This window comes from Monodelphis domestica, chromosome 4 (genome assembly GCF_027887165.1).
Source record: "Monodelphis domestica isolate mMonDom1 chromosome 4, mMonDom1.pri, whole genome shotgun sequence".
NCBI lineage: Eukaryota > Metazoa > Chordata > Mammalia > Didelphimorphia > Didelphidae > Monodelphis > Monodelphis domestica.
This window is the reverse complement of record NC_077230.1, coordinates 206,790,933-206,816,202: the sequence shown is the minus strand read 5'-3', so window position 1 is coordinate 206,816,202 and position 25,270 is coordinate 206,790,933. Positions and strand designations below refer to the sequence as shown.

Genomic DNA, 25,270 nt, shown 5'->3' with positions numbered 1-25,270 from the left:
TATGTGCATATAATGGAGTATCATTGAACCATGAGGAAGTATGAAAGAATATTCTCTGGGAAACCTGGAGAGACCTGAATGAATTAATGCTGAGTAAAATTAGCAGAACCTGGAGAGAAATTTATACATTAACAACAACAATGTCAGACAAGGAACTTTGAAAGACTTAAGAATTCTGATCAATGGAACAACCAACCACAGGTCCAGAAGACTGAATTAGAGAAGATTGATGATGAAGAATATACTACCTACTACCTGACAGGTGATAGGCTGATACACTCAATGTATAGAGTAAGACAAAAATTTTTAACATGGCAAATGTGAGGATCTGCTTTGCTTGATGATGCATATTGCTTATGAGAGTTTTCTTTTTTTTTTCCCAGTGGGGGGAGGTTCAGAAAAAAAGTTTGTTAATTAGAACAAATAAAAATGAAATGTAAGAAGTCTGTGCCTTAAGATTATTATAGCACTTGTATATGAATTGAAGAGAGAAAGGGAATCCCAGTATAAATGTAAAATCATTACAATAACCTAGGGAATCTTAATGAAAGTCTTAAATATTGGTGTGAGTAGAGAGAAGGGGCAATTTGTAGTGCAGTGTGTTAGAGGGCTAGCCTAGGAGTCAAGAATACTTAGTTTAAATCCAGGCTTCTATACTTACTGGCTGTGTGACCTTGGGCAAGTTACTGAATCCTGTTTGCCTTAGTTTCCTCATGTGTAAAATGAACTGCAGAAGAAGGTGGCAACCCACTCCAGTAGCTTTGCTAAGAAAACCTCAAATGGGGCCACAGAGTTGGACATGACTGAAAAATGAACATGAACAGCAAAGAGAGATGGGAATAAATTGGAGGAGATAGATGGAAGAGTTGCTGAACACTGACAGAATTCCAAGTACTTTGTATTTGATTAGATGTGAGGGACTAGGCAGAGGGAAGCCATAGATTTGAACCCGGGTGGCAAGCAAGGATGGCGATACAATTACCTGAAAAGGGGGCATCTGGAAGGCAGAGCCAGTACCCGTGCTCTGTTTCTTTGGTCTCTATCTCCCTGTCCCTACCGTTTTAGTGCTCTCTGTTCAGTTTTCTGGGGTCTCAGGGGAATGAAAACTAGAAAACATCTTACAAACAATCTGGTCTCATGCTTTCTTGTTACAGAAGAGGCATCTTCAGTATGAAGAATCCAAGTGATTTGTCCACGGTCACGTCTTGTGGGATTCTGACCCAGTTATTGACTCCAAGTCAGAACTCTTTGGCTAATGCTTAACTTAATGTCTCTGGAACTTCAGTCTTGCTTCTCTGCTCAGCTCAAGCTGTGATTCAGCAAAATTTCCCAACCTTTCACCTGAAATAAGCATTTTCTCAGTGCAATTTTCTATTGGTTCCCAGGAAGGAAAAAAAAAAGAGCTTTCGGAATCACTTATCTTGCTTAAGTTTTGGTGCTTTTCCACTTTTACAATTGTAGCCTGAGGTTTGTGAGGAAATACCAGATGACCAATCCTCAAGGAATTTAGTTGGTTTAAAGGGTTAACAACCCTGACTTGTTAGGCATGTTTTAAAGAGAGGGGCCCAATTATCCAAATGACTACAGACACTTCTTTTATTAGAGCCAGTGAGGCCTACATGCAAAATAAAGCTTCACTTTGAAACCAGAATTATTTTTAGAATCTCTTAAATTTTTAAATCAAGTCCCCGGACCCCTGGTGGGGATGTCCAGTGGCTAGAGGCAGGAACTTCTGAGATCAAATCCTGCCTCAGGATTTGTGAACTTGGGTAGGTCACTTAATCTTACTTACTTTCAGTTTATTTGCAAAACAGGGATAATAAGAGCAACTCCTTCGCAGAATTGTGAGGATCCAAAGAGAGAATATCCGTAGAGCCCTTTGACAGCTTAAAGGCATTGTATGAATGTCAGCTATTATTACCTGTTTGCTGGAGGGACCAGAAATGCTACAGGTGGCCTCAGAGAGCTACATAACTTCCCTTTTCTGGAGTACAGAGATTTAGGGTTAGGTGAGGCTTATCATATTGTGGAGGTGCCATTATGTAGCATTTGGGAACGGATTGGATATGAAGGGTGAGGGGCAGTGACTGAGGTCACAAAGCTGGTGTGGGAAAGGGATTTTTTTATTCTCTGTCTATTTTGAGTTAATCAATCAAGAATAAAAAGTACCCCTACTTAACACTAAGTAAGAGAGTTCACAAGTCACTTAATAGGAAGGAAATAAAAAAAAGTTCACACCTCAAAGGCTACAAGCACCACCCAACAGAAAATTGGGAAGCCATGGACTTTTTTCCTAGTAAGTGACTTGTGAACTCTCTTACTTAGGGACTTCCTAAGTGTTAAGTAGGGGGTACTTTTAGTTCTTGATTGATTAACTCAAAATAGACAAAGGAATAAAATAAATCCTTTCACAGCTGATTAGATGAGTGGGTCCTTGCCCCCAAAGAGGAAAGCTTGGAAATGGAGGAGGGTGGGGGTAAAGATGATGAATTATTTTGAATTTTTGGAGATGTCAGTAGAACATCTGGATGGAGATGCTCAGTAAAACTGGTGGAAGAATTCAGGAGATAGATTAAGGGGAGATATACGTGTAAAAGAGTCATTGACATTTAGATAATCATTAAAACCTTTCAAGTATCACCCAGGGAGAGAATGAAGAGATTAGGGCCTAGGAAGGAGGGATTTTAGGAGATGACCAGGCAAAGGGGACAAGAAAGGAGTTGAGAAGTAAGAGAGCTAGGAGGTTGAGGTGTCTAGAAAATGTATTTTCCTATACAGCAATTGCAATTACTGTTAAGAGGACTTCAATGAATCGGTTACCTCATTGAGGTATGTATGGACTACCTCTAAGACTGCAACCCATTTGAACCTCATCCTGTGTAATTCTTGTTTATGTCCTCCTATAGAATCTATCCAGAGAATCTGCCAGTCTTGCTTCTAATTTAGTCCTCACAACCATTATCTGAAGAACCAAATCCTGTGGTGATAGGACCAACCATTCCCACCAACTGCCAACCAATTACTGTTCATAAGAGAGATGTGCCAGCCTAGCAGAAGCAGGGAGGCACCCTATGGGAGATGTGAGGTATGTGTCAGGCAGTCACCCTACCAGTGCCGCCATTACTTTAACCATCATTTCCCCTGGGTCCCTTGAACCAAAGAACTTTTGGGTTAATAATGCTTTCAGCCTGGGGGAAGTGGCCATCGCCCTTGGAACATGGAGATACAGCTAAGGAATAATCCCTTCAGGTGCTATGGCCACATCTACTGGAGACCTAGCAAAGAAAAGTTTTTGTCACTAAAGTAGTCGTTGGCACTGTCAAGTGGTTCAACACCAGATACTGCTCTTATCTGCCTATTCTCAGATGGGGCCAGGCAAGGCTGTCTACAGACCTGCCTTTTTATAATAAAGCAAGTTGGGTTTTTATGCAAATCCCTTTTTGGTGCTATAGGCCAGGAAAGGAAGAGAGCTCATCTTACTTCACTCCCTCATCTTTGGGGTTGGTTGCTAAAGTCACAAACATCCCATAAGCCCCATCAGCATCAGCACAGCCCTGCCAGAGTAAATGTCTCGGGTTTCCTCTTTCCCAGGACCCTGGACCTGGACTGGACCACAGATCATCAAATGAAACTTAGTTTTATGAATGAGGAAACTAAGGCTCAGGGAAAAGGGTCAAATTGTGTCAGGGTCTAGACTTAACTCAGGTCTTAAATGGAGTTAGCTTAGAACAAGCATTCTTAAAAGCTTGGGAATCTATGAACTTTTTGAGTGAATTGGTTTCTTTTGGGGGAAAAAAATTGCTTTTATCAGTGAAAAAGGTATTACCATCTGCATTGCTGCTCTACCCTAAGAATCAAGTTCTTTCCATCAGATTTATAGTTGAAATCTTCCAGGTCTTTGTCTCTCCCATTTGGATAAGAGTTCCTTGAAAGCAGGGACTGTCTTTTTTTCCTATTCACATTTGGAGACTTGGTACATAGCATGTTAGTAAAAGCTTTAATTCATTTATTCACTGGAGGTCTCCTTTTGGATCCTTAACATTCAGGAGATACGTTTCAGCACTCATTTTTGTGCACCACAGCTGATCCTAAATCCTTCTGGGCCATGCATCTTCCATGACTTTTTCTGTTTCTTGAACATAAGCCCTTATTGGTAAAATATCTGAGGCTAAATGTCTACCATTTGTATCTCTATTGCTCACTGGCCATTTTGATTCATTGAAGGCTGGTGTTTCCCCATTGACAGGTATCTAGAATCACAAGAAGAGTTTTAAAGACTACATTTTGCTCTATCAAGACAAACATCTTAGAGTCAACAAACAAAGCCAGGAGCCTGAATCTGCATCTTTCAGACAGTTGTGAGATGTAAGCTCCTGAAGAGCAAAGACAACTTTGATTTTGCCTTTGCAATTCCAGTGCTTTGCAAATTGACTTATGTGAACTTCATACCTGTATTGCAGGACAGTGGTATCAAATTCAAATAGAAAAAGGGGACACTAATCTACGTGTAAAGATTTCTGTAGGCTGCAGAGTCCTTATTTTAAAATGTATTTTCTATATATTGATAATATTTGCCAAATACATTTTAATCTAGTTTTAAATGGCTTTTTATTGATCTTTTTTGGGGGGAGGTGAAAGGGGAGGGAGAACTGAAACCATCTGTGCTTTTTCTGAATCATAAATATTTTTTCTTTTTGTTAATTTGAAAATACCTGCCCTATGATTGTAAGTGTTAAATGGCATGACATACATGAAACCATTTGAAAAAGTGTAAATATATATTATAAAAATATGAGAAGTTATTAGAATTCTTTTTAAAAGGTCCATCACTTAAAAGTACAGGCTGCCACATTTATTTTATAAAAGGAATAACATTGAGAAAGATACAGCAGTGAGATAAAAAATAAAGTGCAAAGTCTCTTCATGTTGTTAAAGGGCACACATCCAGCTATAGTCCACTTTTCTAAGTTTCCGTAATGTTTTTTCTTGGGTTTTAGAAATTTGAGGTATTTCATCCCCTATATCGGTGTCATTTATTGCATTCTGGGCTATTTCAGAAATATTATTTTCTTCATCTGAGTCATCAGTTGCTTGTTCACTCTCCATTTCTACTTCATCAGGAACTTCCTCAGCACTGTAACAAAAAATGATTCAGATATAAAATTGATGTCCTTTCTGTGACTTTTACAACACTCACTTTGATGTGCTTAGACATCAACATATTACCGTAACTACTTCTTAGCAATTACATTTTACAAATTGGATTTTGAAGATTAATCTCTATGAAATATTCTAAATCACAATGAATTCTACTTAAGATACACAGAAAGTGGTTTCCTCTGAAACTTGCATTCATCACATTTTATTACAGTTTAATATAGTAATTTTTAAGCTGCTTTAATTTTCAGCATAAGGATAACATTCTAGCCAAATATTCTTAGGAAGTAGAGGGAAATACACAAACTGTTATAATAGCAATTATCATCTACTAGTATAAAAAATATTTCAATTTCTTACCTCTTAGTGCCTTTGGATATCAATAAGGAATTAACAAACATGGAACACAGAAAAGAGGCAGATGGTAGTACATGGGCAGGAGTTTGAAGGAGCTAAATTAAAAAGAAAAAGAAAACTTTCAGGTTTTGTTTTACTTTGTACTTTTTAATTTCCTCATTTTACTAAGGACTTTTATCTTTTTCTCCTCCGTACACTATACAGTTGCGTTAAAACAGCTAGAGTAGTATATACTAGAATGAATGTTATATAGAGAAGTAAAATCAAATACACATTTTTTCTCTCTGTCTTAAAATAATACCACACAAGTTGTCCCATCCTTTTTAGGTTTAAATCTGTGAGCTATGTAAGTAATTATTTATTGGGCATTATCTTAAGTGAACAGAGAGAGGAGTATAGCAGTGCATAGCAGTAGACTTCTGAGTCAGAAAGACAAGTCCTCCCTCTTCGGTGATATGGGGGCAGGGGCTGCAATAGACATCTTTAATGCCTCCCCTCCCAATCTCCCCTTCCATGTCCCACCCCCTCTTCTTCCCCCTTCCCCTCCATTTCAAGGAGGTCCACTAGAGCACAGCGAACAGATTTCTTTTCAGGATCTCCAATATCGAGCACAGTGCAAGTTCCTTAGGAAAGTAGTCGAAAACCCAACGCCTTCACCAGTATGCTTGACTTCTGATCAGCATCAGCATTTACCTCACTGATTGCAGGAATGTCTGTTGCTGAAGGATGATAGATGAGCTCATGCTCCGGCACTTCATCTGGTTTGGTTTCTTGCTGCTTTCTGTGCTTTCCCAGCAGGAAATAGAAGGGAGTTGTTGGAAGGCTCTCTTCTGCTATTAGCTGTAAGAAATGAAAGAGGGGGCAGGGGTGAGGAGAAGACTACTGTAAGGGTGGCAGAAGAATCTCTTCCAAAGTTACATTTACTGGGACTGACCATGGGCAGGTTACTCACCAAGCCTTCCTGATTCTCAGTTCGTTCCTTCCTTCCCTCCCTCCCTCCCTTACTCACTGTTGACAAGCATTAAGTACTTCCTATGTGCCAAGCACTGGATATACAAGTGGGAAGAAAGAGTCCCCCGGGAGGAGAGCTTTGATATTTTCTTAACAGGGCAGGTATAAGATCAAACAGGAAAAGGTGCCCAAGGGGCTTCCTGTTGTCACCATCCACGCCAGAGTGGCCCTGGGGTAGGAGGCCCCACAGCATGAAATCATGAATCTAGTCAGTATATTTTTACTCTCACAATATCAGTAGCTCTAGCATAAATTTAAAATAGCAAATGTGCTAAATACTGGCAGCTATATTCCTTTGTATGTAGTCTTGGGGATAGTCACTGTATTGGATATAGTTAATTATTTTTCTTTGTCATAAGGGAGGATTCAATATGGTGGGGTCTAGGGAAGGTTTTTTTCCTTTCCTAAAAATGATTATGATGCTATGAAAAAAGGCCCCCCTTCCACCCAAAAAGTCCATGGGTAATATATATTTTAAGAAAGACTTTGAATAATTCTTAATGCAACATAGCATAGCAGACAGAGGCCTGGATTTGGAATCTCAATCCAGGCCTTTCTCTAATGCTTGCTAGCCGAGCAACCAGGGGAAAATCAATTAGCCTTTCTGGCTCTCAATCCACAGCCCCTGGTTTCCCAGTCTCTTAAATGAAGTCAATGGACTGTATGACTTCTCTTTAGTCCTTTTCAGCTCTCAAACTATGAATCACTTCTGGATGGGTCTTGAAACAGAGCAAGATGAAAAAATTGAGTTGAGGGTCTGGCTTCCAATCCTGGCTCTGCCACTCACCACCTGTGTGACCCTGGGCAAATCTTTTAACCTCTCTGGGGGTTGTGATAAAGTGAGGACTTTAACTTTTAATTGTAAATTTAGGATTTTATGATCCTATTATTCTTCACAGTATTTCCCTATTTTTTAGCTCTGGGTATGGGGCAGCTTAGTGTTGGGATCTAAGAGAACTTTACATCTTGGGTGCTCTTCAGTGTCTCATTGCCAGGTGGCTCTAGGCTCTAACATACCTGTTTGCTTGTTGGTGTAAGTTTCTCTTCCGGCGACTTTGTACTGAATGTCATTAAATCCTAAAAAGGGAAAAAACAGAAATGAAAGGTAGTACTTAGTGAGAAATTTAAGACAAAGTCAGCATCTTTTGTGATAAAGATTTCTTCAGAATAAAATAATAGTACCCAAATAGACCAGTGGATTGAGAACTGGCCTCAGTCAAGCAGAAGTGGGTTCAAGTCCTGCCTTTGCTACAACCTGGCTGTTTGGTCCTGGATAAATTACTTAACCTTTTTGGTACCCCAGCCAGCTCTCTTAAGACTAGATAAAGATTTGCTCTCTACCCTGAGAGTTGCCTACAACAAAATCACAAATCTGAATAAGGAAAATAAAGTAACACAAGACCATAAACACATTTATTGTTAAGAAATATATCTTTGAAGATTCTGTATTAGATTCGATAAAAAACAAACTGAAGGACAATACTTTATTAAGATTTCACAAACGTCGTTTTATAGGTTTTGCCATGGTCCACTCAAGTGCTATTCTGACACCTCACAGCAGGGGTGTGGGAAGGCTAGCCTATAACACGCACAAGCTCCAGCATGTAAAAATGGAGATTTGAACCCTGGACTTCAATTCCCAGAAGTCTTTGGTAGCTCCCAGAGTTCCCTGTAATCCCACTGAGATCCTCACCTGGGCAAGATCAAAATTTTTATTTAAACTGGCTGTAAAGCCTACTGAGGTCTCTTCCTGTACTTGGAGATTGCAAGGATGTAGTAAGTGAAATCGAATGGGCCTTTCGGTCCTCCTAGCCACGTGCTTTCTATATTTGTATTTGCTTTATTTCTTAATCTTTAATAAAACCCCATAAAATATAATACTTTTAGAAGAGAAACTAAATTTTAATCATAACAAGCAGGTGATAGGGAGCCAATTCTAGGCCTGCTGCTAGAGGACGGCCTGGCTAAGGCTGGAGACGCCCATCCCTTGGTTGCCCAAAAGGGGACCTTTTTTTTCACTACTGAAATATACAAAGAATGTTTACTACAGCCCAGAGGCACTGCTGTCTGTTTAGGAAGTACCCACAATGATGTAATCATGGATTCTTAAAGTTTCCATTTGGCTTTGCATCTGTGTCCTTTGCTAGCAATGTGTAAATTTACCATGAAATTTAATAAAGTACTCACTCTTTGGCATGTGGGTTGCCTGGGTTTTGATATTATGCTAAATTGTGGCAGAACTCAGTTCAGGTAAAAAATAGAGAATAGGAGATTCTGGCTTTGGCGCTGAACCAATTGAGGACTTCAAGATAAAAGCATTGTAAATAAAATAGGTATTTTTGGTATTTTGTGGTATACTGGAAAGCAATAAATTTGGAAATCAAGAATAGGGAGTTAAGAGATCCTGTTTCAAGTTCTGCTGTCAATGTCTACTACCAAGTGACTTTGGGCAACTCACTTAAAAATTCAAGTCTCAGTTTCCATATCTGTAAAATGGGTTAATAATACTTATCTTACAGTAAGGAAAAGGGTAAAAATGGGGACTAGACTTGCACTGGCATGAGGTACTTCAGGATGATTAATCTCCCTCTACAAAGAGAGGTCAGAGCCTTCTCTTCCATTAGTATTAGAGAACTATTTAGACCACTGAGTGATGATGGCTTGGGCTTCAAGGCTGGTTCCCTAGTTAACATGCTATCCTGTGTCTCTTAATAAGGAAAGTACTACACAAATGAGTAATTATTATTGTTGTTAATTTATGCAGTGAGGATAATTCAGACGCTATAATTAATTTTGGAAACAGAAACTAAGTCACTAGGAGAGAGGATAGCTAATGACTGTAGAAGACACATGGGTTGATCCATGCAGTATTTCTACTATTTAGTCACTAATTAAAAATGAAGGCCATTTTTTTTTCCCATTTAAAAAATATAAGTGCTAGTTACCTGTGATTCATTCAGGAAGTAAAACTGGGATTTGTTTAGCCACTGGTAATCTTCTGAGATAAATGATTCAGGGACATCTCTTGGAACAAATACAGCACACTGGACTTTCTCTCTACAGATACTCTTTTGAATACACAAAGGCCTTGGCTCACTAGGTTTAAATACAAATACTGAGGGGGAAAAATACACAAACATTAACATTCTGAAAGGTTTAAATTAAAAAAATAATTTTTAAATGTATATTCTGATCATAGAATTACAGAGTACTCCAAACTTATGAACTGCTCCAGAAAGTACAGGTCTTAGCTGTTCATTATTTTTCAGAAAACATATAGTTCTCTCAGAACCACTGTGCCTGGGGACTGGAAATCAGGAAAGGGAAGTAGCCTGTCTCAGGCAACATAGCTCCAAAAGAAGATTTGTTTTGAAGTTATATCTAACTCAATTTGCTTACAGGTTAAAAAAATAATCAAGTATTATGTCTACTTTGATCACCATTTGCTAGTAAAGGAAGGTCTTGTACTTACAATCTGAACCTCCTGAGAACCAAGACACTGCAGCAATATTATCTGAATTAGGATCAGGCTCCAAAACTGTAACATTGAGTTGTACATTCCATTCTACTGTAAGAATAACCAGACAAAAAGAAAATACTGAATTCTTAGTCAGATGTTATCAAACAAAGAAATGGACGATTTCTTGTCCAAAGTTCAGGAAATGTATGCATATGCTTTTCCCTTATCTAAGTACCCCAAACTTATATAGTGATTTCAAACTGATTGGCTCACTCATTCATGATAGAGAGAAGAGAGACTGATTAAAAAGAATTAACATTTCACATTTCCATCTAAAATCTGTATGTAGATTTAAATATACTTTGTGAATATTATGGTAGGAAGTCAAAGGACAGGACAGAGTTACAATATGCCTTGCATAACCTATTTACAACTCATCAAATTTCTCTTGGTGACAGAAGTAAATTTCATCAAACCAAAGTCTAACTGCCCAGGGTATTTTTCCACTGGAGACAGCAAGGTGTGGTGTAAAGAGCACTATGGAATTAGGCAACCTGAGTTTATTTCTTAACTTTGTCCTTAATAAATATTCTATGGTTTAACATAAGAAAAACTATCAACATAATTAAATATATTAATAACAAAAGTAATTTAAAAATCATATCAAGAGATGCAGAAAAAGCCTTTGACAAAATATAATATTCATTCTTATTAAAAACACTGAAAAGCATAGGTATAAGTGGATTTTCTTAAAATGATATGAAGCCTCTACCTAAAACCATCAGCAAGTATTAGTTTTAACAGGGATAAGCTAAAAACTTTTCCAAAAAGATCAGGAGTGAAACAAGGATGCCCATTATCGCCAATACTGTTTAACTTTACAGTAGAGACAGAGAGATATTTCATTGAAAATAACCACATGTAGAATGAATACCTGGGAGTATACTTGCTATGGAACTATGTGAACATAATCACAAAACACTTTTTACACAAATAAAATGAGATGTAAGTACTAGAAACATATTGTTTATGGATGGACAAAGCCAATATAATTAAAATGACAAACCTACCTAAACTAATCTATTTATTCAATGCCATCCCAGTTAAATTATGAATATTTTATTAAGCTAGAAAAAATAACAAAATTCATTTGAAAGAACAAAAGATCAGGAATGTCAAAAAACAACAACAACATGAAAAAAATGTAAAGGAAGGAGGGCTAGCAATACCAGGTTTTAGCCTGTAGTAATTATTAAAACTCTCTGGTACTGAATAAGAAATAATATGGTAGATCAGTGGAAGAGGGCAGACAGAACAAATAGTAATAAAGGATTATAGTAGTCCTGCTTTTGACAAAAGCATAGGTCTGGATTTTCAGACTAAGAAATCATCATTTGGTAAAAATTGCTGGGACTAGAAAGTATTCTGGCAGAAACTAGGTATAGACCAATATCTTATACCATTCACTAAGAAATAGATTAAAATGGATATATAATCTAGACATAAAAGGTGATATAAGTTAGAACAAGAAACATATCTTTCAAATTTATGGAGAGAAGAATTTGAGTCACGAGAGATGGAGAACATTGTGAAATATAAAATGGCTAGTTTTGAGGACATTAAATTGAGAAGTCTTTATACAAATAAAACAAATGTTGCCAAGATCATGAAAAAAATGTAAAGGAAGGAGGGCTAGCAACACCAGGTTTTAGCCTGTAGTAATTATTAAAACTCTCTGGTACTGAATAAGAAATAATATGGTAGATCAGTGGAAGAGGACAGACAGAGCAAATAGTATTATTATGTTATTATGTTATTATATTGTTATTATGCAGAATATTGGGAAAAATTTATACAGTGTCCAGGATAGAGGTCCCATATCTAAAATATATAGAGAACTCTGTCAAATGATAAGAATAAGATATATCCTTCAATTGACAAATGGCCAAAAGATACAAACAAATAATTTTCAGATTCATCTCATACTCATCAGATTGGCTAAAATGACAAAAGAGCAAAATGACAAATGTTGGAGAGGAGGTAGAAAAATGGGAACACCAATACATTGTTGGTGGAACTGATACCATTACTTTGGAGAGCAATTTGGAAATTATATCCAGAGTTATAAAACTTTGTGTACCTTTAGATCCAGCAATACCACTGCTAAGTCTGTTTCCCAAGGAGATCAAGGAAAAAGGAAAAGAATCTATATGTTCCAAGAAATTTATAGTAGCAGTTTCCTTTATGGTGGCAAAGAACTGGAAACTGAGAAGATGCCCATCGATTGGGGAACAGTTAAACAAATGGTGGTATATGATTCTGATAGAATACTACTGCACTGTAAGAAACAATGAGCAGGCTAATTTTAATAAAACATGGAAAGAACTACATGGGATAATGAACAATGAAATGAACAGAACCAAGAGAACATTATACACAGCTTCAGATTTAATACCTGAAGAATAACTTATGTTACCTTCAGAGAATGAAATGAAAACATGAAAGACATAATTTATATATCTCCAAGATGATGTCTTCTATGGTATATAAAGAGGGGTGAGGTGCTTGTAAATAAATTCTATTAAAAAAAAAACAAAACCAAACAAACAAGAGAAACAACAAAAATAAAAATTCTAACACTAATATAGGTGCCGTATTTAAAAAGCTGGAGAATCTGACTAGGAAAACAATAATAACTTAATGGCCTTTAGTTGATGAAAATAAAATCTAGTTTTTATAATTTCCAGACTTCAGCAGCAATTTACAGAATGTTGTGAACAGTCATAATGAATTAGAAAAAGATCTTACATGTACAAGTGAGAAGGTTCCAACAGCACAGAAAGCTTTTTTCAGTTGTACCCAGAAGGTATTTAGAACAAGTTTGTCTCCCAAAACAAAGGTTCCTGAAGAAAAACAAAAAATTAAATCTAGGTAAGTACATACCTCTGCTTCTTATATTTCACAGTTTCTGGACTAGCCTTTTGTGTAAACTAGTTTTGAAGGGACACATGAAAACATCATTGTTTACAATTATTCAAGTGGAAAATGGGTTGTGGGATGTGACATCAAGATTTATTCAGGTAATTAGTTTTATTTCTTAAAAGTGAAGTACCTGATTTTTCTTGGGGAGTTGTTGGGGGGATAAGCATTAATTTCTTATCTCATATGTGATCATGTTTCTATAGAGGTTGCCCAAATAACCATCTGACAAATGCAAGAACATGACACTGCTAAATGCTTATTTAGCCAGAAAGACAAAATTTCTAATATATAACTGGATTTTTGGGAAGTTACTATAGAGTAGATCCAGTTTGGGAACAGGAAAAAATATTTGGAATGAGGGAGGCTAGGACACAGCAATAGCTTTCCTAGTGATTTGTCAGAAGTTTCAAATCCAAACCATAGTTTCCCATTAATTAGCTGATTTTTTTTTTTATTCAAAGGTATAAAAGCTTTGAAATAACACTACTTGAGAAAATGTATAAAACAAAAGTATAGGTCTCCCACTTCGCAGGGGTCTGGAAATCTGTGTAAAATTTTTTGGTCCTCCATTCAAACCACAAAATAAGTGTGAATTTCTTTCTTTTATGGGGTATTTATAGTACCTTATTGTAAAATTTGGGTTAAGTATTTGGTCACAGGTGATGTGTAAGTCAATGCTAATATTTTTACTAGTTTTCACCTTTTTGCAAACTTTAACTTTTTATTTCATCTTTAAAAAAGAAATAGTTTATATTTACAGGATGAAAAGATAAAATGTGGCTATTATAGAATATATTACATATATATTTTGCACTTCTGAGTTTCTAAATTTTTTTCTGAGTCACCTGCTGTCCTTCCACATGTTATCTGAGGCTCCTGCAAATTTTTCATTTAATTTCTTGACCCACAAAATATTGAAATTGTGATGGGGAAAGTTGTGATGTGGCAGGGATACCAGCAGTTTGAATCCAAGATGACACAAAGAAGGAGTAGGAGTGGGGAGAGAGCACACATATATATGGGGTCAGTAGGTATTTATTCACTGATATCCACAGTTTCGGCTTATATTTGGGGATGGTGAAATTTGATATAGAAGAGAAATTGGTGCAATTTTTTGTCAGTATGCCTGAGAAAAGTGAAATACCTTGGGTGACTCCTAAAATCACAGTTGCAATTATCTACCTAAATGATTATATGTGATTACTTAGTTTGTGATCAATAACATGAAAGCAACATAAGGCAATTTTCCTTTCATATAGTCACTTCTTACATAGAAAAAACCTTTAATGAAGGGAAGGAACAGTAATCCTTAATTTAGGGCTGAGTAAATCAAAGCATAAGGTTTCTCATGGGCAGGATTAGACCTTTCAGCTTCAAGTTCTGCTATGCATCATCTTTGGAGTAAACATAGTAAAAAATCTCTCCAGACAAAGATTTATTTACAAATTTTAAAATGTCAATAAATACAATTACAGTTAATATGGAAGAATACTTACTTTATTTTCCCAGGACGGTGACAGAATGTACATTTAAGTTCCCACGTAGCTGAGTCCCATATTGTTATTATTTCTTCAAAACTAACTGCAAGCAAAGACTCATCCTCAGAGAAACAGCAATTTGTTGCTTGGTAATTATGGTAACTGCCTACAAAATCACAGGTCCAGCCCATAGCTTGTTCTGTGAAAACAGTGAATAGCAAAAGTCTCAAAAACAGCAAAGTAGAAATATCAATATAATGTAAAAGGTTACATTATATAATGTGAATATAATTTATTATACACAAATATGTGTAGTAAATAAACACCAATGCAGGGGAGAAAAATGGGTCCTGTGATGCTCAATGATTTGGAATATTTTTTCTAATGACACCAATCAGTGACTACTGACCATGTCCTGTCATATGTTTTTTATAGGATGTCAACTCAATGTGTTGGAGGCTTTCCTTGATTTCTCCTGGCATCACAAGAATACCAGTGGAGCACTCTACCAATTCACCTGCAATATTCTGCCCCATGTGACTGACAATATCATTCTCTCTTAGCATTAACTTTCTTGACAGCAATTCAGCCACTGGATTTTCAGTAAAAGAGCTAGGTTGTGGGCCAAAAGCAGGGTTTAGAACAAATGCTTTCCAATTTACTTTCATTCATGCTAACAACTATTACTGTCTTTCAAAATGTAAAGAAAACCTAAAAAATATATAAGATGGTCCAATTACTTATTTATAAATCCAATAATTATTGGTTTACATACTGGCATAGGGGTGGGGAGAGGGAGAAGGGAAAGAGTGTTCCTCTTTCTAATACAGTCTTCACAATATTGCTTAGATAATTTCCCTCAAATGTAGATTTGATTATATGATACTTCAGATGAATTAGATGATTACTCTTTCCTTTCTTTAAACTGCCTAGAGTGGCTCCTTTCAAAATCTCTGCTTATTGAAGCCCTTTCAAACTTCATCTGTTATCACCTCTGCCATGAAGCTTTCGTAGATTTTCTTCTAATAGCTAGACATGTGCTCTCTTCCTTCTCTAAAGGCGCACCTTTTCAGTATATTGTGCACTTATCACACATATTAAACTACAATTAGCTACTTGCTGGTACATTTTACCCTCTTCCTACTAAATCTGAAACACTCTGAAAGGAAGGACTCAATCTTTATCTTTGTACGGATACTGTTTAGTATAGTGCACTCCACATTACAGGTGCTCAGCAAATATTGAATGGATTTCTTTCAATAAATGACTGAAGGTAAATTATACTTTGAGAATACGTTTTTGCTTCACAATCAGTTAATTCAAGTTCAAGCCATTTCTTTTTTAGAAGGAGAAGGAAAAACACTTCATAATTTATAATTTTAACTATATTAAAAATAAATTAGCTTTGTGGGTTGGCCTGGAAAATCTCATCATCATTTAGAATGTTTCAAAAAGAAAATGTGTCCTGACCTTAAAAAAAAGCAAACCCCCTAAAAGTAAAATCATAATCTATTTTGTAAACTGTGGATTCTTTATATATTATCTGATCCCCACAACTACTATGGAAGGTAACAGTAACTTGAAATTGGTTGTTTTGACAGTCACTAACCCCAAACAAAAAAGAAAAAAGTAATAAAAAAAAAGATGGAAGTCTATTTTAACATATCTGATAATTAAGTACAGAGGACTGGCACTGACTAATAATCACCAGAGAAAGCACAAAAATCTTATTTTAGCATTTTTAGCTGAATGCTTTCCTCCATTCCCAACTTGTATTTGTTTATAAACAAAACAGACTAAATTGCTAAATTGAATTTAATCTTTTATCTTGCCCTTGCACTCCCTCTGGTGGAAATTAACTTTAGTGGAAAATAGACATAAACTTCAGACAAACCCCAACAAATACTGTATTGCTAAAAATTTCAGTAGCCTAAAAGAAAAGCACAAAAATTTATGACTATGTTTATCTAAGACAATCTTAACTATTTCTACAAAAAAAGAAAACAATGTTCAAAAATCTCAGTCAGTCAATAAGCATTTATTAATTAGGTGCCTACTACATGCTACTTATTGTTCTATGTGCTGGGCAAACAAATACAGAACTAAAATAGTTCCTGCTATAGAGAAATTATGGTAGACAAGATAGAAGTATTGGAAAGACTTTATGTAGACAGTGGAGTGTGAGCTTTAATGGTAAGAGAGACCCTAAGGGCAAGCTTTTCAGGCATGGGGACAGCCAGGGCAAAGGCATAAAAATGAGAAATGAAGTACTTACTGTGTCTTAAGAATAGAAAGAAGAGCAGTTTGGCTGGACTAGTGTGTGTGATGGGGAAATAACAAACTGGAAAGGAGAAGCTGGAGTAATCTTTTAAATGCCAAGATAAGAGCTTGTATTTGGTCTGAGAGGTGACGGGGAACCAATGGAGCTTACTCAATATGGGAATAACAATCAGTCCTGTTTTAAGAATATGACCTTGGCAGCTGAATGGAAAATGAAGAGGGGAGAGCTACAGCAGAGAAATCAATTAGAAGGCCACTATGATATTCTAGATGACAGGTGATGAGGGCTAGAGAAGTAGCTGTAAGAGATGAGGGTATTTTAGAGATGTTGTAGAAGTAGAAAAATTAAGGTTTGGTAACTGACTGGCTTTGCATGATGAGGAAGACTGTGGCTGCAAGTCCAGGTAATTGGAATGATGATGGCACCTTCAACATAAATAGGGAATTTGGAAGAAGGGTGGAGTTTTGGGGGAATGATACTAAAATTGTTATTTGGTTATGCTAAATGTCAAGAATGGATATAATTCTAGTAACTGTAAACACAAAAAGGAAATACGATTAACACTGATGTATACAAAAATTCTATGTAGCAAGATAGAATCAAAGCAAAACTATCAATATCTCAAACTCCAGAGAAGACTCAAGTATAGTTTTTTTGTTTTAATAAATAAAAAACACCCTTTACCTTCTGTCTTAGAATTGATACTAAGTATCTGATCAAAGGCAGAAGAATCCTAAAGACTAGAGAACTGTGGTTAATTTCTTAGGATGACACAGCTAGGAAGTGTCTGAGGCTAAATTTGAAACCATGACCTCCTGTCCCCAAGCCTGGCTCTCTCTATTCCCTGAGGCACCTAGGCACCCTCCAAGTGTATACCATTTTAAAAGTACTGTTTAAATAACAATATGGTTAAAATGAACAAAACTTCCCTAATAGTGTACAAAGTTCTTATTTGTTAATGAATTGATTTAATAAAATAAAGATGAACAAAAACAATTGTTACAGAAAATATCATATAGAACAATTGGAAAATGATTCAGATGTCAAGAAAAATATCATACTAAACTTTGAATACTATGAAGAAAAAAAAATCAACATTTAAAAAAATAACCTTACTATATATATCTGAGTCATCTGTTAATATCCAGACTTTAAAGTGGCCATCTTTACTGGTGGTTACCAAGCTAGGAGTTTCTGAATTTTCTATATCAGAGAAACATAGAGCTGTTATATGGTCTTCATGTGGCATGTTAATTCTTGTATTAAGAATAAACCTAAAAGAAAGAAACAAGAAAATCTTACCTTGTATGTCAGTTATAAATTCACATTTATATAAAAATCTTTTCAACAAAACCTCCTCTTTGCATATATTTATATTTGGGAAAAGGCCAAGAGACACATTATTATCTTCTTTATATCATTTATCATGTATGCTTCTTCTGTGCAGGAAATTATGGGTATGGCCCTTGTTCTTAAGGGGCTTATTAGGGCTACAAGTTGTGTTTAATGTTGTTTACAGTTATTCTGGATTGGTTTTCATCAACTATTTAAGAATTTTCATATGAAAAGTAAAAGCAATTTTTAGAGAATGCAGTTTCTACTTTTAGAAAACTTTTGTCACGTTCAATTTGCTACTTCTCAATCTAATTTAAAAGCCTAATATCTCAAATAGTGATAAGTTCAATAACAAATCAACCATCATTTTTATGAACTGGCTCTACAGGAAGCATTACCCTTGTTGCTGCTCATTAAATTCCCATAATTTCATCTGTAATTCAAGCTCTGCTTCCTTCTCTTGTCGTTGTTCCACTGTTGCCAGCCAGTTGCCTCGAGAACTAAACGCAGCCTTCATTAATTCAATATGAACAAGACCCGGATCATTAACATATTCCTGCTGTATGATATCTAACTAAAATTGTAGGGAAAAAAAGAGAAGATGTGAAAAGTATTTATTAACAATGTGACAAAATAGTTTTATGTGGAAGCAAAGATAAACAGCACTGGTGTATTCCTAACAATGTTAGTGACTCGTACTGACAGGAATTTTTCTGTTCCAGAGCTGCGTAGGCTGCCTCAGGTTAGGGCCTCAGGGCCAACTCCCCCTCCTTAGAAAGGCCTTACAGCAGATGTTGGACAACCATGTGTTGGGTATGCTACAATGGGGATTCTTTTCAAGAATGGGTTGTATTATATGACAGCTGAAGTTCTTTCCAACTCCCAAATTCTGTAATTTTGTGTATTTTGAATCCAAGAATATCAGAGCTATAAGATTCTCTCATTTTACCGAGGAGGACATTAAGGTCAAACAAGTTAATTATCTTGTCCAAGACCACATGGCAAATGTCAATAACTACACCTAGAACCAAGACTGCCTGAGTTTTAACTTCCTCAGTATTTTTTGTAATTCACAGAAATGAAAATTTTTAGTATAGAAGAACTGAAATGACCAAGTTCTGAAAGTAATTTCAAAAAATGGAAAGGAAGGTACCATAAATTATTAGAGGTTTTTAACAAACTTAGTGATGACTAATTGTCTTCAGGAATATAAAATGTTTATTATGAAAGGTCTTGATGCCCAATATTTAAATAAGAATGAAATTTGCAACTCACTATTCAAAGCAAATTAAATATCTTACATCAAAGATGTAAAATACATATATATGTGATATCATTGCTTTACACAATCATTTCACTGAACTTAATATTGTATTATTATTATTTTAGAGCAGAAACAGAAGTCAAAGGAAAAAAGAAAAAAAAGGTAATTCATAAAGTGGAAAAAAAAAACAAAACCCAAAACTTTAAGCATAAGAAAACAAATGACTAGATTCTATGTTTTGCAGTTCTTTTTTTTTGAGTAGTGCTAATGGATATGTGCTGATTCATTGATAATTTCCTCTGATCTACTACTTATCATCAATGGATCAATGAGAGCAAGGTGGCCAGAATTAGAGGTCCACTGTGTGATCATGAAATAAAACAAACCTGAATAGCTCATAAGAAGATCTAATCTGAAAATGTGAACTCATTAGCACTAATTGCACTAACTAGTTATGGGCGTGATTGTATTAAAATAAACAGAAGCACATGTTAAAAATTTTTTTTGACCAACATCTTCTGTAAATTTTTTTGGCAATATTTTTCTTGATAGTGCACTGAAAATAAGCTTACATTGTATAGCTGTTTATCATTCTGGAGAGAGTAAAACTGTAGGTGGCCGGGCTTCCCATTCATAACTAGGGCTTTAGTTCTTGGATCAATCATCAAACCAGTGTTGACAATACTATCTGCAAAAGAAAAGCGACGTTATTTCCTAGCTAGAAAATTATATGATCTCTTAATAAAGAAAATTACAAATGATTTTTATTACACAATACCTTTCACGAGTCCTTGGATTATTGCAGAAACCTCAAGGTTTCGGTGAATGATCATAATCTCTGTGGGAAATGAAGAAATAAATTCACTTGATTTTATGTGACCCCAAAACACACAATTCTATGACTACCTTTTAAAAACAAAACAAAACATGAATTTTTATTAATAGTCTGCTCTTTTCCAAAAAAAATTTTTAAAGAGAAAAGATATCAGCATTAATGACAATCCACTGAAATGAAGTCTGACGTTATATGCAACGTTTCATACCCATTGATTCCCACTCTCTGCAAGGGAAATGGGAGTGGTGGTGGTGAAGAAACATCTTTTAAAGTTGGACTAATTCAAGAACTTTATGTTTAAATATAGGGAACAACTGATTTTTATTTAATCAAAGCACAAGTCGCCTATTTAAAAGAATTATGGAATCAAAATCTTCAAAAGGCATCTTTGCTTTAATATCTATGTATTGAATCCTTTTAATAGCATCCCTAAGTAGTCAACCAACTAATATTTGAAAATCCCCAACCTCAAAAGGAACTTTACCCTTACCCAGACACTTGATTAATTTGGGGGACAGTTCTAATGAGCAACATGTTCTTATTACTTTTCAGCCAAAATGTGCCTCAAGAACCTTCCATCACTTATGAAAAAGAATGCTATCCATCTCCAAAGAAAGAGCTGTTGGAGTAGAAATGCAGAGGAAAACATATGATTTATCATTTGTTTATATGGGTATATGATTTGGGGGTTTGGTTTTAAAAGATTACTCTATTATAAAAACGAATAATATGGAAATAGGATTTGAGTGATAAATTTGTTTAACACAGTGAAACTGCTTGTCAGCTCTGGGAGGGGGAGGAAAGAGTGGAGGGAGACAACAAGAATCATGTAACCATGGAAAAAATTTAAAAATTCAAGAAAAAAATAAAGCAAAAAAGAAAAAAGAACCTTCCATCTATTGGTCCTGTTTCCATGCTCTGGCACTCAGCCAAATAAGTTTAATCCGTTTTCCACAAGGCAAGATTTTGGTTAGGTAAAGACTAAAATTATGTTCTCAAGTCTCCTATTGTTAAAGATAAATATCCCTAGTTCTTTCAACTAAATCATACATAGAATAAGCATATGCTTTTTGATCTAATAGAAAAAAAATTAAGAGTAGTTCAGCATTTTAGCAAGGGTTGCTAAAGAATGGTATCAATGTTGATTCAGAAAAATGTTATAATGTAAAAGTAGTAGTTTCATTTCATAATAAATATTTTGCCACTTTGTACTAAGGAAGGCAGTATAGTGCAATGAAAAGTGAACCTGAGTTCAAATCTTGGCTCTGTCACTATCTGTATGACTTAGAGCACTTAATGTTTCTGGGTCTTGCTTTCCTCAAGTATAAAATGAAGAGGTTGGCCTTGATGATACTGAAGTTTTTTCTTTTTTTTCTATGAATCTATGATTCAGACTATAGAAGAATGTCATTTGGCATTTTATTGATTTTTGGAAGGAAAACATAAAAGATGGAGAAATTAAGCTCTGATGTAACACAGGCCACTTTGTTGTTACTCATATCTACTTCCTTAAAGGGTAAAGGGAGGAGGAGTAGAGGCAAAAATGCCCATTAAGAGATATCTAAAATACTGATTGATTTTCAAGTCCCAAGTCCTATCCCATGGAATATTAACTTTTTTACTTGGTTATATTATCAAATCATTTAAAAAATAATTTATGGACTTACTATTATCTGAGTGAGAAGTGCAGAACAAATCTCCTCCTGGTGAGGCTGAAATGTGTTCAATGGTGCCTCCCAAGCGGGGCAGAAACTCTTTATTTTTCTCTATGCCACCTCGCCATTCTACTAGGACAGATTCACGCCCACCACTCAGAAGACTGGTACCTGTCCATCCATGAAACACACAGAATGAAGAAAACATTCGTTAAACTAAACATAACAGCATTAAAAGTATGTCTACTTCAAAATGCATTTGAATTTGATTTTTAAGATATTATAATCTACTTACAATTGTACTACTATTTTGGAAACAGATGATCATTTAAATATATAAAGCATTTGTTCAAAGACTGTCTTCTGATCTTTCAGTGAATGGTGCAAAACAAAAAAAATTTTACATTAAAGCTCATGGTGACCTGGTATTGCATTTCCTCTAAGCTGTGAGTAGATGTTTGAGTTCAGCACTGCAAACTAATAGAATTTGTAAAACTAACCTGACATATTGATAATGCTTACCACTGTGTATCTGTTAATAAGTCACAAATGAAAAACTACTCATGTTTTCATAGACAAACCAAGTCTGTCCCAGATGTATCTTCAGGTGAACTAGCTTTGTGTGCTGTACAACTAAGAGAATATTATATTCTGCACAATTGAAATTTTTCATGCCCTTGGTTTATTTAACTTGAAGCTTTTTTGGGCTGTGTCTAGATTTTGCTTTCTGAATCTAGGAAAGGGGAACTGATAAGAAGGAATATGTAGAACATACTTTCATCAAGAGAATAAAGGAGATTCAGACATTTAAATGATGTATATCATTTAATATATATATATATGCAGGTGTGTATACAGATATACACACATTTTTTTTTTAAAGTGGCAAACTGTTCATAATAGAAACAGTTTTATTGCACTCTTTCTTTTCTGTTCTAAAATAAGGAAATGTTAATTGGTATTAGTTGGTGTTTTTTGATATTTGTTAAGCATAGAAAAACAAAAAAGCTTTTTCATCATTTTCCTATCAAATTTCCATCAACTTGGCACGAATTTCCTTTGTACTTACATCAAGCCTAGGATATACACATTGTTCTTCTGTTTATTGACAGAGGACTGAGATGCTAATGTGATTACCTTCATTCATGAATGAATTACTATAAAAATGATAACAAATTATTCTCACTTTTTATCTGTCTTTAGTTTCAATCTTTAAATTCTCATAGGATTTGGTTTAACTGAGTCTGGGCAAACTTTCCTCTACCATATAATTTTATATTTTTATGATTTTATTTTAAAATTATTTTAATAATAATATCATAAATGAGATTATATTCTACATCACTCTTGTCCTCTGCTGTCATATCTCTCTGCTCAGAGATTATTTAATGCCTGAAGTGGTTTCTGGCATTCTGATTTCCTCACTGTGGCAACTGATTGATATCAATTGAACTTCTTTAAGAAATGTTAAGTCTATACCAATGATTATAATTAAATATAATAATACTTCAATAATTCCTATATTTCCCTATTTTATGCATTAACAGCTTATATAAATAGGACATGACACATTATTCTTTCTTCTTTAATATGGTTTTGATTTTGCTCTCTGCTACAAGTCAAAAGTTGGCTGATTTAGAAATCATTCTCATGCTAGTCACTAGTCATTTCTTTTGCTATTTTTTTTTGTGACGATTAGTGTTTACTATTTATAGAATCTCCTTATTCTTTTGTTAAAGAAAATTATTTATGGTGTAAAGAGTGGCCCAAAAATTTTTGTGCAGTTTTAAGCTATTAAATATTTATTAAAGCTATTAACACTCTTCCTCCCTTACTTTTTGGGACACTGGATAACTGAGTCTTTTATATATTGCTTTTGACTACTTCTTTTTTAATCTTGAGTCATATTTTCTAGCAATTTCCATAGTCTACACCTAAGCTGATGTAAAATCGCCAAATATTGTGATTTAACCTATCAAGTCTATCATATTTTTTGTAGAATTTCTCTGCCTTCTCATTTTTTTTCTGCAAAAGATGTTAGTGCAGAAGTTGCAATTATTTTCAGGTTTTTTTTTTTTGCTTCTTACAAAAACTTAGCATGAGCACTGAAATATGAGATGGCCAAGTGTCCCATGAATTTTTTTTTTGGTGGTATTGTTCAAAGGCAACTGTAAAATATAGCTCTTTTTGGAGAGCTTATGAGCCATCCTTCCATTTAATTCGAATTTCTTTTTGTCTTCTCATTTCATTGTGGGCACTTTCAAGATGAATATAATTACTTCCTCTAGTATGCCAACTCACTGGTCATCGTATAAAGAGTTTACATTTAAAGTACCAACTATTAAATTAATAGTAGATTGGCTAAAAAAGAGTAATTCTTAGCCTCCTATATCCCTCTGGTCTGCCACTGCTATTCTGGAATAGAAGGGATTGTCTAGGAGTGAGGATAATTTTGCATTGGCTAGCAGGGGGTGGGTGGGTAAGTGGGGATGAGTGTGGGTGCCACAGCACAAACCTCCTTGTGATGAGCCAGGCTTGACCCAGTCAAGACTCCCTGTGGAAAGCAGGCAGAACCTGTTGGTGGTATTATTCTCAAAGTCTTTCTGGTCTGGTCAAATGTATGAGAACCTGTGTTTTCCTGGCATAGCCTTCAATGATTCATGGGCATTCCAGGCCATGATAAAGAATTGAAGTAGGACTTATGTGAAGCTATAGTACAATATAAATATATATACAAAGAGAAGAGCTAAAATTACACTTCATTATTTTGCTAATGAATTAAGCAAATCAAGTGACTACTGAACATATTACTCAGGATTCATTTTTCACATTCAAAATACTAAACATACACTTACCTTCTACTGAAAAAGCTAGATCCATAACTATATCATGATGCCAGTGTAGAGATGTGTACGTATAATTTCTATTGTCATTGAAGTTTCTCCTATTGAGGAAAAAGACAGACTTAATTTCAGTTATTTAATCAGGCATGTGATGATACTGGACTAGATCCTATAATGCCAATTGTCTGTTTGCTCTCCTCACATGGTTAATTCATAACTAACGTTGTCTAAAATGGAACTTGAATATTTTCCCTTCTATCTATTCCTGCCCTAAACTTCCCAATTTTTGTTGAAAGCATTGCCACAATTCTAGTTAATCAGTTTCACAACTTTGGTGTTCTCTTTGATTCTTCAACATAGCAGCTGCCAAGTCACTTCACTTGGCATTTCCTACTTCAGGCCCTCCTTTCTATTCTCACGGCTTTTACCTAAGTCCAAGCTCTTACTCACTACTAGACTGAAGTAACAGCCCTCCAATTACTACCTGATTCTATTTTCTCCCCTTTCAAATTCATTCATCACACAGCTGCCAACATGAGATTCCAAAAATATAGACCTGGGCATTTCACATGCCCTACTCGACAAACTTCAGTGGTTCTCTGTTGCTTCTAA

The 25,270-nt window shown here is 35.3% G+C and overlaps 1 protein-coding gene across 2 annotated transcripts in view; it reads right to left on the bottom strand.

Annotated features, from left to right (window-relative positions):
• Positions 1–4,830: 4,830 nt before the first annotated feature.
• Positions 4,831–25,270, bottom strand: part of WDR75 (WD repeat domain 75) — a 38,600-nt gene continuing 18,160 nt past the window's right edge. For both annotated transcript variants that reach the window (XM_001369326.5, XM_016433739.2), the window contains 14 exons: positions 24,671–24,759; positions 21,828–21,986; positions 20,104–20,163; positions 19,898–20,013; positions 18,460–18,635; positions 17,843–18,000; positions 14,464–14,644; positions 12,794–12,888; positions 9,998–10,093; positions 9,471–9,640; positions 7,543–7,602; positions 6,208–6,354; positions 5,518–5,609; positions 4,831–5,134 (listed from right to left, as the gene is read on the bottom strand). In XM_001369326.5, coding sequence (XP_001369363.1) covers positions 4,930–5,134; positions 5,518–5,609; positions 6,208–6,354; positions 7,543–7,602; positions 9,471–9,640; positions 9,998–10,093; positions 12,794–12,888; positions 14,464–14,644; positions 17,843–18,000; positions 18,460–18,635; positions 19,898–20,013; positions 20,104–20,163; positions 21,828–21,986; positions 24,671–24,759 — 1,804 coding nt within the window. In that variant the 3' untranslated portion in view covers positions 4,831–4,929. The remainder of the gene's footprint in view (positions 5,135–5,517; positions 5,610–6,207; positions 6,355–7,542; positions 7,603–9,470; positions 9,641–9,997; positions 10,094–12,793; positions 12,889–14,463; positions 14,645–17,842; positions 18,001–18,459; positions 18,636–19,897; positions 20,014–20,103; positions 20,164–21,827; positions 21,987–24,670; positions 24,760–25,270) is intronic.